Source organism: Benincasa hispida, unplaced genomic scaffold, assembly GCF_009727055.1.
Source record: "Benincasa hispida cultivar B227 unplaced genomic scaffold, ASM972705v1 Contig189, whole genome shotgun sequence".
Taxonomy (NCBI): Eukaryota; Viridiplantae; Streptophyta; class Magnoliopsida; order Cucurbitales; family Cucurbitaceae; genus Benincasa; species Benincasa hispida.
In genome coordinates, this window is record NW_024064458.1 from 233,685 (window position 1) to 252,340 (window position 18,656).

At 31.5% G+C, this 18,656-nt stretch overlaps 1 protein-coding gene across 4 annotated transcripts; it reads left to right on the forward strand.

Annotated features, from left to right (window-relative positions):
• The first annotated feature begins 10,356 nt into the window (after positions 1-10,356).
• LOC120069046 (CMP-sialic acid transporter 4-like) lies at positions 10,357-15,473 on the forward strand. 4 transcript variants are annotated; one of them, XR_005479425.1, is made up of 16 exons: positions 10,358-10,593; positions 10,883-10,973; positions 11,107-11,164; positions 11,276-11,387; positions 11,480-11,559; positions 12,050-12,125; positions 12,231-12,331; positions 12,711-12,782; positions 13,026-13,074; positions 13,175-13,216; positions 13,531-13,652; positions 13,852-13,911; positions 14,290-14,338; positions 14,814-14,908; positions 15,012-15,113; positions 15,194-15,473. XR_005479425.1 is itself a non-coding variant. In XM_039020716.1 (15 exons), the coding sequence occupies exons 1-15, from the start codon at positions 10,567-10,569 to the stop codon at positions 15,061-15,063; spliced, it is 1,083 nt and encodes a 360-aa protein (XP_038876644.1). In that variant the 5' UTR covers positions 10,357-10,566; the 3' UTR covers positions 15,064-15,473. The 4 variants fall into 4 exon arrangements, 2 of the variants coding, with proteins under 2 accessions (XP_038876644.1, XP_038876643.1); XR_005479424.1 differs by having other exon boundaries at positions 15,201-15,473; XM_039020716.1 differs by having other exon boundaries at positions 10,357-10,593; positions 10,883-10,970; positions 15,012-15,473.
• Positions 15,474-18,656: the final 3,183 nt, after the last annotated feature.

Genomic DNA, 18,656 nt, shown 5'->3' on the forward strand with positions numbered 1-18,656 from the left:
GCATTCAAGAAAAAAGTATTTAACAATTAAACCAAAGAATTCATTTAACCCTAAGACTATGAGAAATGTAACCTCACATGGTTCCATAGATAGAACCATAGCAAGAAAAAATTCAGAAAAGAATCCAAGATAAAAAAAAAAAAAAAAAAACACAGAGAGAGAGAGAAAGAAAAAATTATCTAGCATTCCGATCTTATTTCTATGATAGAATCGACCCTCCAATGCTCTCCAATCTCCTCCGGCACCAAAGAACCTCTATAATCTGCTTAGAACACCTACTCTCGGCTTCAAAATCTCTAAAACCCGATCATGAGAAGTGTTAAACCCTCTTTTATATAGGAAAATGTTTTCTCGAATTGTGTAGGACTTAGATAGGCAAACATTTTCCCAAATTGTATAAGAATTAGATAAATAAAAAATAATATCTGTCACATTCTTACTTGATTATAGAAAGTAGATGGAAGAAAATCTAAAATTTAATTTAGTAGATGGATAGAGAATGAAAAAAATGAAGAAAACAAGTGGTTGTTGCCTAAAACAACCATCTAAATCAAAAGTTATGACCAAAATACATATTGTGGGGTTTAAAGTAGTGGGACAGTACCCCCAAGCAATTTTGATGCCTCTTTTTCTCCTAGTTTGCTACTTTTCATCAACTTTGATCCCTCTTCTTGTCCTAGGTCAAACTTTGACCTATTATAGGGTTATTTTCATCATTTTAATCTCAAAATATCTTGTCCCAGTCCAAATGCTCAATTCCAACAAATTAAACATAAAAAGTGCATCGACGAATACAAATTAACAATAAAACTAACAAAATTATAAGCCTAAAAACGTATTTTTTTAGTGTGTTTTAATTTCCTTTTCAAAACAATTACTTACTAGGGAGGTCCCATTAGATTGAATCATTCTTGACCATTAGTGACCTCCCTAAGATAACTAACATCGAAGTGAAATTTCAAAAAAAAAAAAAAAAATCAACGAAGAGGCCATAAGGGTATCAATAGAGATTTCTTAATCTCAAGAGTCTCACACAACAAAGAAGTAAAGATCAATGAACTTTTCTTACCCTATGTGGTCATATCATGCATATGTGGAATGAAATACATGTTAAAACCGTATTTTAATCTATAGCATCAGATTGTATGTCTCAATCAATATTGTACAGATGATGGTTCAGATACATTCAAATATCCAACTTGAGTCCATTACTCTACTTTATTATTTTATCAACTAATGATTACAGGACATCAATCTGGCATTTATAAACAGTTTAAAATGACCAGTGAGATTTTGTCATCTTCAATCATAATATGATCTCATCTTGATCACTTAGCACTGCAATATACTCTTTTAACCATATGATCTCAATTTCTTGTACCATTATAACAACAAACTTGCGTTAGAAATATCTCGTTTATAATTGACACAAAAGCCATAGAAGCGATTGTTTGTGTGAGGAAGCCAATTTAGTGCTCGACACACTTTAGAATATATGTAATAAAGATTTATGTGCACACATTATAAGATACAAAAAATTTGTTCCATAATTTAAAATAAGCATAATACAATTTGTTGAGAATTGCAAATTCAAAACTTACGTAATTCAAGAGATCTGATGTGACTGTTGAAAATATCTCTAAGAATAGGTTTAGTTAAAGAATATGTAACCATGTTGCTCATTGATATATATTGCATATTCACTTCTTTTTGTGCAATCATATTTCTAACAAAATTTTATTTAATATCTATATATTTTGTCTTAAAATGATATTTGAGATCTTTCGTAAAGAATATGACAACCTAACTATCACAATTTACTAATACTGAGTTAGACATGTGTTCTTTAAATCCCAAATATCTTAAAAACCCCTTAAGCCATATTTCTTCTTGTAATATTGTTGAAAGTGCCACAAATTCAGCTTTCATTGTTGATAAGGCAAAACAAGTTTGTTTCTTACTACTCCAAGAAAGTGCTACTTTGTTATGTAAGAATACATATCTTAAGTAAATTAATTGGATCCCAACTAAAGCGTGTGATTGTGTTTTGCTTTGAATTTCTTATAGATAGAAATTCAAAAAACAAAAAATCTAAATTACAGACTAATCTCATGTTGTAGTTTTTATAGATAAGCATAAAAAGGAAAAGAACACTATACCTTTGAAGAACTCTTTTTCAGTATTTCTCCTCTTCCAATGTCGATCAAGATCTCTAACAACGATCTATTCTCCCAAAAAAAACCTTTCTTGCCATGTCTCTTGGCAAGGTACCGTCTAGTGGGAGTCTTTCTTGAAAGAAGGTGGAATTAGAATGGGAAAGAAAGAAGAAGAAGTGCAGAGAACTTTTTCTCTGTGTTTCTTGTGTTAAGAGAGAGAATATGAAAACCTCACCCTTAGAAAGAAACCATTCTCTCTTTTTAAAATGTCGTATTGTTTTTCCCGTGGTTCGTTACCACTGCCCCACTCTCCTTTAAGAAAAAGGTGTTTAATTGATTGATTAATTAAAACAATACTAATTAATTAATTAATTAATAACTTTATTTAAATATCTCATATTTAATTAAATGAATATTTGAATCATATTTAAATGCCAACTTTTCTTTTAACCTATATATTTAGTGTGAATCTCATTCATATTAATTTATTAATCTATAGTACGAATCTCATTCATAGTAATTTATTATTTGAAACATATTCAAATACATTATTTCTCTCATATTATATAGTTTAATTATGAATCACAATAACAATTAACTATATATGTATCTACATAAATTACATTCTATATTTATTGTACCTAATACAATAAATATATTTTTCTCTAAATTAATTTTAACATTTCAAATTATTCTTTCAATATCTTGATCCTTGTTGATCAGTTATGAACTAGCAATAGACCTTTTAGACCTACAAATTATAAGTTCTAATGGTCAGAGATTGATTGATTAAACTATTTGATAAATTAACCTCTATTAATTAACTATGGGGCAAACTACTAAAGACCTATAGTTTCACTCTTATGCATTGTAGGACATGTTGTGTCCATGGATATAATTACTACACGTAAGTTGATATGAGTTGTTTATAATTACATCTAAGTCAAATGTCCATTTTGTTGGGATTTGTGTCCTAAAGCCTCATAATTAAATTAGTTATTTGATATAATAGTTTATTATTTTAAATATGCAATAATTAGTTATCCATTACAAAAAAAAATCCAAGGTTATTTCATGAGACTTGAACAGTATGTAGTAGACATACAGGTGGATCATGTTCAAGTAATAATCTAAAGGGTCTATAGTATATGGATAAGGTTGGGTGACTTATCCTAATAACACTATGGATACGACCCACTTTGTAAGTGTTATAAACGATGTAATCCAAATCGTTCATGCAGAGACATGTAAGTGGTGATTTCTTTCTTTGTAACATCGTTGACTGAAGAGATTAATATTTCATAGGATAACTATGTAACTCGATCTCAACCCTGAGTGAGTTATGGATTCTTGTCTATGAGGGCAATCATTCGATTTGTATGGGTGAAAGTGGCCCGAGTCGAAGACTCAATAAGGCTACCATTTTGGGGACATGTCCGAGTAGGGTGCTGGATAAATAGCTACACAAGATGGAATTCGCTCCTTCATGCCTTTAGGGTAAGTAGAGGAGTTGTTCCCTTAAGTGTTGATCCGAGTCTCAAACAAAAGGTACTCGCCTTCTCATTGACTCAATAAGGATTTGATATATGGTAGGACTATAACCAGATTGTTCATTAGAGGAATTAGTGGTACTTAAGGAGTAAGAGATAATTATAGGGGTAAAATGGTAATTTAACATAACTATAATTACGATTAACTCGTGAAGGATCAACTTACTTGTAATGTTAAATCCATGGACGCAGAAATCTTCTATAGTGTGAAGACTGCAACTGTGGGTATTTAGTGGAGTGACCCACGATTAATGAAAGAGATTAATTAATTAATATCAAATCATTGGAGCTTTTAATCTATAGGTCCATTAGGTCCCTTTTCTAGCTCACAATGGGTAAACAAGGACCAAGAGTTCTAAAAGAATTTGGATATTCAAATTATATAAGAGAATAATGTTAATTTTATATGTACAATTAATATAATGTATATAGATATATTATTACATAAAGTTAATTTTGAATGAATTTTGCATGAGATTCAAAATTAAACTTCATAATAAAAGGAGATTTATTATTTGAATATGATTCATATAGTTAAAATGAATAGGATTCATATTAAAACTATAGATCAATAATATGAATAAGATTCATATTAAAACCATAGGATTGAGAGAGATGTACATTTGAATATGATTTAAATATACATTTAATTAAATATGAGATATTTAACTTAAAATCAATTTATTTATTTGATTAATTAATTATTGATTTTAATTTAATTTTGATTAAATAAATAGGAAGTTGATGGTTTTTTAGGAGGGTAAGTTTTTTTTTCCCATATGGAGTTGGTTATTGTCGAGAAAACCCCCTTCCTCCTATATCCATCTATCACCTCCTCCTATCTCATCAATCTTCTCATCATCTCTCTCAAGTTTTTTTTTCTTTTTAAAAGAGTTTTATGTAAAAAAACAAAAAAAAAAAAAAAAAAAAAATCCTCCACAACAAGATTCCCTCTCTCTTTCAAAAGTCGGTTCCCACAAACCACTCCTTGTCAAGAGAATAGTAGGAAAGACCATATGTTGGCATCACAATACTGTTTGTGGAAGATCAGTTCATTGAGGAATTGTGAATACCCAGAGAAGTTTGAAGAACGGTTCTTCAAAAATATGTTTTGTCTTCCCTCTAATTTTATGCTTAACTTACTACATATTGATGTATGTTTCTTCTTTTATGTTTTGTAATTTTAAACAAAATCGAAGCCAAGCGATCACTCGTTTCTGATATGGGATTAATCTCTTCACATTTTACACCTATAATTACCTTTATATTCTTAAGTACCATCAATCCTCTAATGAATAATTTGTCTATGGTCCGAACATGCCAAGTCTCTCTTGGGCCGATGAAAGGATGGGGTCTTATTGTTCAAGTCGCGAAATCAACACTTAAGAGAATTACTCATTTACTTTCCCTATACGGGAATGAGCAAATTCCATCTTCTGAAATTATATTCTTAGCTCCCTGTTCAGTCAAATCCTCAAAATGGTTTGCTTATTGAGTCCGCGGCTCGGGCCTCTCTCATCCATACAAATTAAAGAACAAGCCCTCATAGGTAAGGGTTCATAACTCACTCAGGATTAAGATTGAGTTACACATGATCATCCTATGAAATATTAATCTCTTCAATTAACAGATTTACAAAGATAGATTAATTATTTCACGGTTTAGTCTTATACAAACTTTTTGTATAGGATCCTACCATTCACGTGTCTCCACATGGATGATTTGGATCAAATCATATGTAACAATTACAAGATGGGTCGTATCCATAGTATCATTAGGATAAGGTATCCAACATTAACCATATACTATAGACCTTTTAAGTTATTACTTGAACATAATCCACCTCTATGTCAACTACATATTATTCAAGGTTTCATACAATAACCTAGTATTTTGCTTTATTGGATTAAATAATGCAAAATTAAATACAAATAAAATAATAATTTTATTTGATTAAATATCAATAACTAGTTTATTTACCAACCACAAGTTTAAGGCATAAAACTCAACCACGTAGATTTCTTTCACCATATCTCCTCCTCATTCAGCATTAATTTAGCCTTCTAAGTTCAAACTATTTTCTTGATAACACAACGAATAATTCGTAGTTGCGTTGAGATATCGAAGTATTCTCTTTAACAATTTTCCAATGGGTTTGTCCTGGATTTGATTAGTATTTGCTCACCATACCAACAATAAAGTAGATATCTGATCTCATATACATGATGACTTACATGAGGCTTTCAACAACACTCGAATAAGGAACTTTTTTCATTTGTTCTATTTCTTCAGAAGTCTTTGGACACCTTCAATGACTTAAACTATTGCCTTTTGTGATGGAAGTATCGATGAGTTTACATTTTGAATCTTTCTAAGATTTTCTTGATATATTGCCCTTGTGACAAGGCTAAAATCCTTTTGGATCAATCTCTCTCAATCTTGACTCCAAGTATATAGGCTGCTTCATTTATATCCTTCATTTAAAAATTTGAGGATAGTCATTCTTTAATGCTTAATACATACTCTTTATCCTTTCCCGCCATTAGTATGACATCCATATATAGTGAAAAAATTACAAACTTATCTTTGTCTCTTTTAACATACACATAGTGGTCTTCATCGATCATATGAGAATCATATGAGATAATTACTTAGTGAAATCTAATGTATCACTATTTGGAAGAATGTTTAAGGTCATAAATAGATTTCATTAATTTACATACTTTATCTTTGTGTACTTCGGTGACAAAACCAATAGATTGTTGCATGTAAATTTTTTCTCCCAATTCATTATTTAGAAATGTTGGTTTCACATCTATTTGATGTAATTTCAAATCTAAATTGACAATAATAGCTAGAATGAGTCTTATAGATGTAAACCTCAGAATAGGTGAGAAAGTCTCTTCATAATCTATTCCTTCCTGTTGTGTGAATCCTTTGGCTACAAGACAAGCCTTATATCTTTCAATAGAGCCAACAGACTTATGCTTAATTTTAAGTATCCAGTTGCTATCAATTGCTTTTTGTCCTTTAGGGAGATTAACTAGTTCACATATTTTATTGGTTTTCATTCATTCCATTTCGTCTTCCATCGCTTTCACCCAATGTTCTTTACTAGGACTTTGAAGAGCCTCCTGAACATCTTTGACTCTTCATCATCCTCGAGTGTAATCATGTATACTTCATCTTCAAAATAACGTTTTGGTATTCTACCAGGATTATTATGCCATTTTTGGGGTTCTCTTAATTATCGTTCACTTGTTGATTTGATACTTGTATTAATGTATCACGAGTTGTTTGTGGTTTTTCTAGATCACATAGTGTTCAAATTTCTCCTGCTTAGATTAGATACTGTTGGTGGTTCATTTAGAGTTTTCCATGATTGATTTGATAAAAGAAAATCATTTTTATTATAGTTTCCATATAGGGATATCTCAACATTGATCCCACCTCTTTTTGGAAAACCATTCTCCAAGAAAATTGCATCTCGTTATTCGAATTCAGTGACACTTCAATAGCTTGTTCACCAATAACCACGTATCTTTTTTAGTGTTCTGAGTGTCAGATATATATACTCTTCTTACTCCTTGGACCGAGCTTCTTTCAACTCCCTTATCATGTTATACATCTCTCTCATATGTTGTCTCATGTTGTGATTAGCGTGTTTCTTATATGTATCAAACTTCATTGTAAGCTACCTAACTTTGATGATAGAAGTTCGACCAACTTTCAACTTTGATGCAGCCCACATGTCCTTGACAAGATCATAAGATCAAAACTCAAGTATGTCATCATTGTCCATGTTGCTCTATAGAGTGATTCGAGTTAATGAGTTTTTTTTTTTAGGTATCATAAGCCTCACGATTCCTTCTATGTTGAGTTGAGTTCCCTTCCTCAGACCCACTTAAAACATGGTTCAAAATGTCTAGAGTCTCTTTTGCTCTTCTAGGAGATATTATATTTTGGTAGCCATATTTCATAGTTATCTCTATTAAGCTTTTCACCTTTGTTAAGTTCAGTAATTATATTCTTAAAAGCATATGTCATATTGCCATACTCTACAAGACATATTTGCAAAATAAATGAATAAATTCCTATGCATCACATATGGCCTCGAGTATTTCGAAAATTTCAAATAAACTCGATCATAAACATTTTACTTAACATTGTGTCGAAATATCACTAAGTTTCAAAATAATCGAATCATGTGCTTTCTTCAAATATTAAATAAATTAATTTAAAAAAATGAGACATACTCATAATTTGATCACCCAATTTCAAATTCCCATAATGGTACATATGTCATTTCAACATCTATAAGTTACAACAAAAAATATATATATAGAGAGAGAGAACTTATGAAAGTTATCTCAAACGCAACAAAGTAACATGGAATGAAGCTTGAAAACTTTTTAAAAAAAAAAATGTCATGAGAAAGTTCGTGATTAAAAACCTCTTCCCTAAGGTCGTTCCTAAATAACAACAATCTAGCACGGTTGTTAGGAAGTGCACCTTTATAGAGTTTGAATCCTATAAATGTTATAATATATCAAATTAAGTATATAATTTATCAACCGAAAGTTCTTTAAATGTACTACATGATCATATAAATTAATCAAGCAAAACCTTTTTATATATATAAAAAAAAAAAAAAACAAAAATCATGAAATTTTGCAGGAAGTTTCGATGAATATACAAAATTTAACACTATTTTACAAAAATCTATCACATTTCGATGAATATACAAAAAGATGTCATTAAAGAGTTGTTAGCATTCATACTTTAATTTATAACAAAAGTACATAAACAATGTTAGAGCCTTTTAAAACCTTACTTTGATACCAATATTGAGATTTTAAAATTTAGTAGTGTAGCGTGCAACGAAATGAGTTAGAAACCTTGAGTAAAAAAAGCAGTCAATAAAGAATTATCACTAGAACAAAATTCACACTCTTTCATAGCCTGCATTCTTCTTGAGAAGATGAGATAAAGATCAATCAAGAGATTTTTTGGAGAAGAAGAAAGCCAAACACTTCTTTTTGCATATTTTATAGAGTTGTCATTTTTTAAGAAGAAAGCCAAGAATGCCTCTGAATATTCTCTCCAATCTAGAGAAGACGATACCACGACATTCTAAGATGTCTAGGACGCAAAACGTCCCAAGCACTCGCAACAGAAATTGGCTATGACCACTTGGAACCCAGACCTAATGATCCTTACCACTCATTCTAGGCCTGATGCCCTGAATCAAGCCCTATAAGTCAAGAAACTCTCACGAAACAATAAGCCACCTCCAACACCTGTCAATAGACAAGAAATCCGACAATCGTGCCTCCCTCCGACTTGCTGCATCATAAACCTCTCTCTCCATATCGCTCAGCCAAACAAAACACATCCGCCCATCACCAACCTCATTCTGAACAAAAGAGTTTAAAACTTCTCCTTATATCTAAGAATCACCCTTAAACATCAAAACCTCCTAACATCACTACACACCGACTAGAGAGACCGACCCTTAAACACAAAATTTAAAAGTAACATAAATCAATGTATGAGAAAATAAAATATCTACTTGAAAATCCATATAAAATAAAAGATATACCATTTTAAAATCTCAACCACCGAAAACTTAGAAGCTTGAAACACACAAATTCACAAATACAATATAATTGTAGGGGCAAGATTAACAAAGACGATACAATTTCAAGGTCATGCTAATGTTAAGTTAGCTATTTCTGAGTTTTTGTTGTTATTACTGTTATTATTATACTATTTCTTCAATTTTGCACTCCTCAAATTAAAAATGGGTAGCACTTTTAGGACTAATAGTTAAATGTATAGCAATGTTTTTAAATAATTGCAAATATAGCAAAAATATTATAGACCCTTATTAGTCATATAGTCTATCATTGATAGATTCTAAGAGCTGGACTAAAATTTTACTATATTTGTAATTTTTTTCTTCCATTATGCTATATATGCTAATAATTTGGAAAAAATCGTACGGATGACCCAAAATTTGGATAGAAAATGGTAAATGACCCTTTTTTTTTTTTAACAAAATGACAAATGACCTTCTGCTGACATCATATTCGACTGAAATTACCAAAATAAACTCGCGCATGCGAAAAAGCTATCTCTCGCTCTCTCTCTACTCACTTGCAAATCACTCTCATCTCTCTTTCACTCTCTTATTGTCTCTTTCTCTTCTAGTCTTGCTCTCCAATGTTTGGATGCATACTGCCAACAAGTTGATGGGCGTTGAATCTGGTATGGTCGCTCGTCGGATAAGATGAAGAAGAAGAAGAGAAGAAGAGCAAAAAATCTTCACGCAATCTTGAGAGAAGAAGAGAAGAAAAACATAAAAGAAAAAGAGGAAAAAACCCTCACAAAAGAAGAAGAAAAAAAAAAAAACTCTGCTAAAAAGAAAGAAAAAATGGGTAGATCCGTAAATTCACTCATCCATGATGTAAACAAAAGTCAATTAGCAATATTTTTAAAAAAATGGGATATTTGGACCTTCGAAACAGATCACCGGTGCAATTAACCCAATAATGTGGGCCTGATTCTTATAGCTGTGACTTCTCATTAACAATTAGATGACCCAATATATGAACCACGGGTATCACGGCCCAATTTAAGTATTGAGCTCTGCGAGGGGCTATGCAGACCCAATACCCAGATTGCTTAGAAATCGAAAATTCCGATCCGGAAGTGGAAGCCACCGGTAGTAGTAATTCTTGATTATGCAGAACTAGAACTATCTTCATTCTTCTTTTCAGCGAAATCTGGGCAGGAGATAGAGATACGAAGCTGGGAATTTTCTGTGTTTGGCCTCCCAGATCTCTGTTCATGCGCCAATGGAGTACAGAAGGATCAAAGATCAGGTCTGATTTGTTTTTCCTTCTTTTCTGTCTGTTTTCTTCATGTCATTTCTGCCGAATATCTCCTGTATTAGGCTCTATAAGAGATCCGTATTTCGTAATTTACCCTTAGCTATTATAGGTCATTATTGTTTCTTTGTAACTTTCAACTGGCTTGCTTAGTGACAGTTGAAGTAATGCTTATCGTTTGAAAAGTGAAATCTGATAGACGTGACTGGATGGTTCGTAAAACATGAAGTGCATTCCACCAGTATTTTGATCTTCGATGTGAATTGTATGAATATAATTGTAGGAGAAAGATGGCAATGGGGACGGCAGTGGGGTTAGTGTCGCTGTGGCAGATGACATAGAGAGCTTGCGCGGCGGGAAAGCAATTTCAGGTGGTATGTTATCGTGCGGCTCTCTTTGGGTAATCTATCTTTTTTTTTTTTCCTGAATCGAGAGTCTTTGCCATCATAGTTTGCTTTTGGTTTACGCTTCTTGTGGTTCTAATGTGTTCATATATGAAAATTGCAGCGAGTAATGTGGCAAAATTGGGAGCAAATTCTTTTGATCGGTCTAAGTGGCAACAAAAGTATGATTTATGAAATATGAGGAAACATGTTTGAGTTCAATAAAGTCGTCATTAGTTCCCCTTTGGGTTAGATTTTAATTGATTTCCTTTTCCAATGATTTGTTGAATTAGGTCCATAGTTACACTTGCATTAACAGTTCTTACTAGTTCACAAGCAATACTCATCGTGTGGTCCAAGAGAGCTGGAAAATATGAATACAGTGTTACAACCGCAAATTTCATGGTGAGTAAAACCAAATACTGATTTGGTGCTTATTATTTCTTTACTAAATGGGTGGTTGTGGCATATTTATAAATAATATCCTTTGGTAATAGGTGGAGACTTTGAAGTGTGTTTTGTCGCTTGCAGCCTTGAGTCGAATCTGGGGAAGTGAAGGTGTGACCGAAGATAACAGGTAATTTCATTAGCTTCCTTTTTTCCCCTGTTATGGAAATTAGATTTAGTTCGTAGAGGAGTTGATGCAAAATTTTCTTTTTCGTTTCAAATTAGCACATATTGGGCAAAAATCAAACTGTCAGTTATAAGAATGAACTGGGTAGATGAGGAAAGTGCCAAACATTCAACTTGAAACAGTTTAGTTATAAGAATTAATCTATTATGTAACTGCTTTATTAGGACCATGTGTTTATGGCTCAATATGCTTTACCTTTGTGGTTTGGTGGATTATATTCTTGGCTAGACAAGAAATGTGAGTAGGGAGGTGGTAGAATAATTTTGAATTTAACTGATCTCAAATTAGATCTCAGCTGGAATTGCTATGACCAATTATGTCGCTTGTATTTCCGTTCTTGGCCAACATACTTTTGGTACCATTCAGTATAGTGACTGAATGAGCAATGAGCATTCTACATTTTTCTTCTCATTTGTCCTTCAAATTTGACTAGGTTGAGCACAACTTATGATGAGGTTATTGTATACCCTATTCCTGCAGCACTTTATCTTGTCAAGAATTTACTTCAGGTTTGGGTTTTCCCTTTTTAAAGTTGTCCCTTTAGTCTTTTCCACCAGTAATATTCAGTGTCCTTGTTTATGCAAGTGTATTCACTTTTATTTTTCATGTGGCAGTATTATATTTTTGCTTACGTGGATGCACCGGGTTATCAGATATTGAAGAATTTTAATATCATTAGCACTGGTATTTTATACAGAATCATACTTAAAAAAAAGTAAGTCAGTTCCCATTAGTTAGAGTTTTATTCTTTTAGTTGTAGAAAGAATAATTGATAGCCAAGCTTAGTAGTTACTATTGCATTGCAAGTGTGCTCATACAGCGAGCGAAATAGAATTACTTGAAAGAAAATGTGTGAACTGGGGAAATACACTTCTTTTTCATTTCCTCATCTTCCCCCAACCCCAATGTTCACTCCACGAATGATGAGCTAATTCAGGCCCTATCACTGGCTATTAAGAAAACTTACATTTTAAGTTGAATGGGAAATGACTGCTGAAAAAACCCCTAAAGTCACTAAATCTTCTCAATCGGTTGGATTATAGTTTTTGAGGAATATTTGTTTGGATTATGTTTTAACAGGAATCATATTTCAGGTTAAGTGAGATTCAGTGGGCAGCATTTATTCTACTATGTGCTGGGTGCACTACTGCACAGTTAAATTCAAAGTAAGAGTTTTTTGCCAGCTGTTCTATTGCTTACTAATGAGTTGCAATTGTTTGGATCTCTTCCAAGTATATTCAGGATGCTACTCGGAACCAGAAATGCCATGAAATTTCTTCAGGAACTAAGTTTTTGCATGTTCAGTTCCTACCTCAATTTCTCAGTGATCAATTAATAGATACTTGTCCGAAGTCTTATTTTGTGATTACAATTACTGAATGCATTATATATTTACATTTTCTTTGCAGCTCTGATCATGTTCTTCAAACACCTTTTCAAGGTTGGCTGATGGCTATAGTGAGTTCCAAATCTGTAATGCTTTGAGGGTGTGTGTGTTGTGTGGGAAGAGTGATGCATAAAGTGCTTATTATCTTAATGGTGGTTGATTCTTGTATAGATCATGGCACTCTTGAGTGGATTTGCTGGAGTGTATACTGAGGTGAATTACTTATGTGCAACTTCAATACTGTCACCATTTTTCAAATCATACTGTTACCATTTTTCATCGTTTTTTCTTTCTTTTATTGAAAGACCTTTATTATATTTTCCCCCTGTAGAAAAAACTGTCATTATGTGTTATAAATATCTTTCTGTTGAAAATGTTTCATCGACTACTTGGTAGAGAAACCTGGGTTGACTTCGTGCCGCCTTTCAGTTTCCTTAGACTCCTTGAAGAAAGCTGTAGGACAATTCCATATAAGTTAATTTCTGATCGGTGCTTTTTTCATGATGTTTGAAATTTTTATTCTGTAGGCTATAATCAAGAAACGTCCTTCAAGGAATGTAAATGTACAAAACTTCTGGTTATATGTGTTTGGGATGGCGTTCAATGCTATTGCTATGATGATTCAAGATTTTGATGCAATTGCGAACAAGTAATCCTGCCTTGTGCCCATTTTATTCTCTCTGTTTTTCTCTCCATGATTTGAAGGACGTTAATTTATGGTTTTGATTTGTGTACATTTTTTCTTTTGTTTGGGAAGATGGATTATTTCCTAGTAATATTCATACCCAGAAAATCTCAAATTTTGTTTGCCACCTGACAATATTTTTCTGAACTGTGGTTTTTGTTAGGGGATTCTTTCATGGTTACTCATTTATTACGGTTCTCATGATTCTGAATCATGCCCTCAGGTATTAAGCAATCACGCTCTAAGAGTTATTAGCATCAATAGTGGGATCTTATATTACACTGACTTTATGGAAGTCTTCGTTGTTCAAGTTAATTAGAGGAAAAAATGTTTTTCAAAAAAGTTATTTTTATTTGAACTCGATAAAAATTGTTTAAAATAAACTTTGAAAGTGTTTCAAAAGCTATTTTGAGTGGTTGCCAAACACTTTAGTATTTTTCAAAATGACTTATTTTCAAAATTAAACACTTATTAAACTAAACACACACTAAGTCTCATGGGTTTGTGTGATAGTGGGGAGATATACTACAAAAATAGCACCAAGTCTATTTTCTTAATTTGCTTGTATTTATAAATATGTTGACAGCATTTGTTTTTCCAGTGGCATTGCTGTATCTATGGTGTTGAAGTATGCGGATAATATTGTGAAGGTATTGCTTATTAGTATTACAAGGCATTAATTAATCTGATGACTTTATTTGTTTCCTTAATTTACAGAACAAAATTACTTATGCATATGATGATTTCTCTTGTAGTTTTAGTTTGAATTAATTGATATAACTTTTTCTTTTTATACTTCTGGTATTTATTATCATTGTTCAATACAAATCTATATTAAACAATACGAAAGCCATGACATAAAAATTAAAATAGTGCAAGGTGTTCTGTGGAATTTGAACTGGAAGCCATGTTCTAATCTGGATCTTTTGAGCACCAACCGGATATTCTGATAGCAGTGTCGATCACTTAGGATCTCTATGGAGATTATAATTCTTTGTTGATCTACCTGTTGATTATGTTCAACAATTCTAACTACGTGGGCGACATAAATTTTTTAGCATATCTATTGTTAATTCTTGTCAAATAACGCTCCCCATTATGATTTAACTTTGCAACTTGGCGTAGGTTTATTCTACTTCAGTGGCCATGCTTCTCACCGCAGTTGTTTCTGTTTTTCTGTTTGGGTTTCATCTTTCCCTCGCATTTTTCCTTGGATCAACGTAAGTTTGTTGTTTATAGCTGAATCTGATAGGCATTTCTCTCTCTCTCTCTCATTTCCCTTGCTAATATACCTTTATCCTTTTCGTTGTTTTGCGGTTACAGGGTTGTATCGGTTGCTGTGTATCTTCACTCAATTGGGAAGCTGCAAAGATAGTGACAACTTTGAATTGTAATCCAGAGAACTACCGTCCCTTTGTATATGGGGTACTGCTTCCTGCTGTTCTTGCCCCATTATATGTTTCAATTGATTATATGAGGAATTATGGATTCTAACTACAAGCTAGATAACAGATGATTGGCATATGCGAAATATTATTTGTTACCAAAAAATGTAAGATTCAACCTCAAGTCTTAGCGCACTGGGAAATTTGAGCTCTGCTGATTTATGGATGACGGTGGGCGATATCTGATGCGCTTGTAGAATGTCAGAGTTCTTGAGATTTGAGAATGGTGTAGGTAAAAAGCATATAAGATCCCACAGATTTTAGGTTATATTTGATTACCCTTTCGTTTTTGTTTTGTATTTTTTAAAATTAAGCATGTCTTGCATTTTTTTTTTAAGTATAACAGTTGAATTCTTAGTCAAATTTTAAAAACAAAAATGTTTTTTTTAAAAAAACTTATTTTAATTTTCAAAATTTTGATATTTTTAGAATATTGGTATAAAGTAGATAACAAAAGAAAAGATTTAGAGGTGTTTGGTGTATTGGGTGTTTATAGGTTTAATTTTCAAAAATTAAAAATAAAATGATTATCTATTCATCTTGCTTTTGAATTTAACTAGACTCATCCAATTTGAGTAGAAGCTCAACAACTTTGAGACAGACCTTAGTAATCTTATTTTGATAAAATGTCGATCTCCATGGATGTTTTTGGAAAAGTTATAAAAACATACAAAAATTTAAAAATTGAAATCAGTGAATAAACATTTTTTTTATTTTTAAATAAGTAAACATTTATATTATTTACATTATATTTATATTAATGGGATATTAATGCTTGTTTTTTGTATTTTGTGTATTTTTTGACGATTTAATGGAAGTATCCATTAACCCATAAAAACGTGTAAATAGATATATCAATGGAAATATGATACTATGGTTATAAGTTTAAATATTTAATCTTTACTTTTGTAATGTCTTATTCTTGAAAAAAATAAGGGGAAAAAAGAACTAGCCATCACAGCAAATCTTCATTTAGTTGGTAAACTCGCTATTCTTAGGAATGAATATAATATGTACCGTCATATTGTACCAGCTTTCATTGAAGAATAATTTATTTATTTATTTATTTTACATCTGAAGGGCTGTTACTAAATTTTACACAACTTATTAGACATATTTTTAAGGTAGAATAATATAGGCTTAAATACTATTTTGGTCCTCGTAATTTTGTTTTTTAATTCATTTTGGTTTTTAACTTTCAAAAGGTTTGTTTTGGTCTTTATATTTTTTAACTTTGGTTCATTTTGATTTTTAAACTTTTAAAAATTGACTATTTTGGTATCTTAAAATTGAAACAATAAAAATGAATGAGACTAAAATGGTCACATTTTAAAAGTTCAATAAACAAAACTAACACTTTTAAAGTATAGGCCAAAATAAATAAAAGTTAAAAGATACATAGACTAAAACATTTTGATAGGGGCTTCTTGAACGGATGACCTCTTTTCGGAGACTCAAATGCAAAATAGGCATCCATTTAGATTTAAAGGGAAAATGACGTTTTGCTTATATCAGCATCTTGTGAAAAGACCAATTTGACCTTAAGAACCATATTTGCACAGGATTTATAAGTTTTCTTGATACTCGATGCTCTAGAGCTCTATGCTATATACTCACTACTCGATCTTTGATCCTCGATATTCAATGATTGATGTTGTACGTTCTATGTTATATGCTCTATGCTATATACTCGCTATTCGGTGTCCTATGCTCTATATTCTATGCTTCATTCAGAAGTTTACTCGATGCTCGATGCTCTACTCTCTATGATCTATGTTTGCTATTTGATGTTCGATGCTCAAAGAAATGCATAAAAAATGAAGAAGGGAAGAAACATTGGGAAAATGGGGTAAAAAACGGAAGAGGAAAAGTTAAAAAAAAAAAAAAAAAAAAAAAAAAAAAAAAGAAGAAGAAGAAGAAAGAAAGAAAACAAACCAATCAAAAAACGGAAGAAGAAACACGGGAAAAAAGAAGAAGAAGAAGAAAGAAAGCAAAAAAGGGAAGAGGAAACGCAGAAAAAGCGGTGAAAACAAATGGAAATATAGAGAAGGAAAATGAAGCATTTGGGGTCAAAGTAGTAATTTCACAAGATGATAACATAAGCAGAAGACCATTTTTCTTAGAATCTAAATGGATGCCTATTTTTAAAGGGGTCTGTTGGATGAATGACCTTTTTTAGGGGCTTTAATGAAATATTAGCACCTTTTTAAAAGTGAATGAAAAGTGGCATTCTGCTTCTGTCAACACTTTGTGAATTTATCAATTTGACCTTGGAAACTACTCGCGTGCTTGCAACTAAGAATGTCACTCGATGCTTGATGCACGATATTCAATACTTGATACTCGATGCATGATACATGATGATCCATGCTCCATGCTCCATGCTTGATGCTTGATACACGATACATGATGTTGAATGCTCGATGACAATACACGATGCTCCATGCTCGAGCATTGTGTATCGATGCACAATACACAATGTTCGATACTTGATGCTCCATGATCTACGCTCTATATTGTACGCTCTATGCTTGATGCAAAGAAACGCAAAAAAGAAAGATAGAAAGAAAGAAAAAACGAAAAAAAAAAAAAAACATAAGAAAAATACAGAAAAAGACATAAAAATATAAAAACAAAAAAAAAAAAAGAAGAAATGTTAAAAAAAAAACCGCAAAAAAAAAAAAAAAAAAAAAGTAAGAAGAAGAAACTCATAAAAAAAAGAAAAAGAAAAACATTGCAAAACGAAGAAAAGAGAAAAAAAAATGCATTTGGGATTAAAATGGTAATTTTATACAAAGATGACATGAGCATAAGGCCACTTTTTATTGATTTTAAAAAAATATCATTTTTTCATTTAGGCCTCTTATTTTGAGGCCATCTATGCCATTTTTTTCTTTTAAAGAACCTTCCATATAATTATTCTATTTTGATATAATATAAATCAAAATAAACTAAAATTGAAAGTAGAATAGTAAAATATATATATATATATATATATATATATAAAGTAAAAGATTGAAATTTAAGGAGAATTGAAGTGAAACAAACGTTGTTGATTGATAGAATTCATTTATTAGCTCTGGCAAATCTGAGGCATTGGTATTTGTCACCATTAACAGTGATTTCAAGAGCTTCATCTTTGTTGTCTTGAATGAATGCAGTTCCTTTTTTTCTTTTTCAAATTCCTCCTTCTCCATTCTCAACTTTAATTCTCATCTTACAATCTCTGCCTCGATAAAAAAATATAATCATCTTATATTACGTAAATTTTACATGAGAATCATATTCAAATATTTATTTCAAAATTTTATTTAATATGTTCTTCATAATTATATATAAAAAAATTATCTAATAATTCTTAAACCAATCGATATTCATTGAAATTTATGAGACCTCGACTTGTTAGAAAAAAAAAAAGGTTTTACAATTGGCTTGTAAGAATGCAAAATTGAAAGTTAATCTTATTAGCAATTTACTAAATAGATGCATATGCTAAAATTATAAATTAGTGGAGTATTTTTTT

What these genes read in the sequence shown, in the direction of transcription:
- LOC120069046 (XM_039020715.1), top strand. Translation starts at nt 10,567, where the DNA reads ATGGAGTACAGAAGGATCAAAGATCAG. An exon ending in TTGTCAAGAATTTACTTCAG is followed by an intron (nt 12,126 to 12,230) that starts GTTTGGGTTTTC and finishes TTCATGTGGCAG; the next exon opens with TATTATATTTTTGCTTACGT. An exon ending in TTTGATGCAATTGCGAACAA is followed by an intron (nt 13,653 to 13,851) that starts GTAATCCTGCCT and finishes GGTTTTTGTTAG; the next exon opens with GGGATTCTTTCATGGTTACT.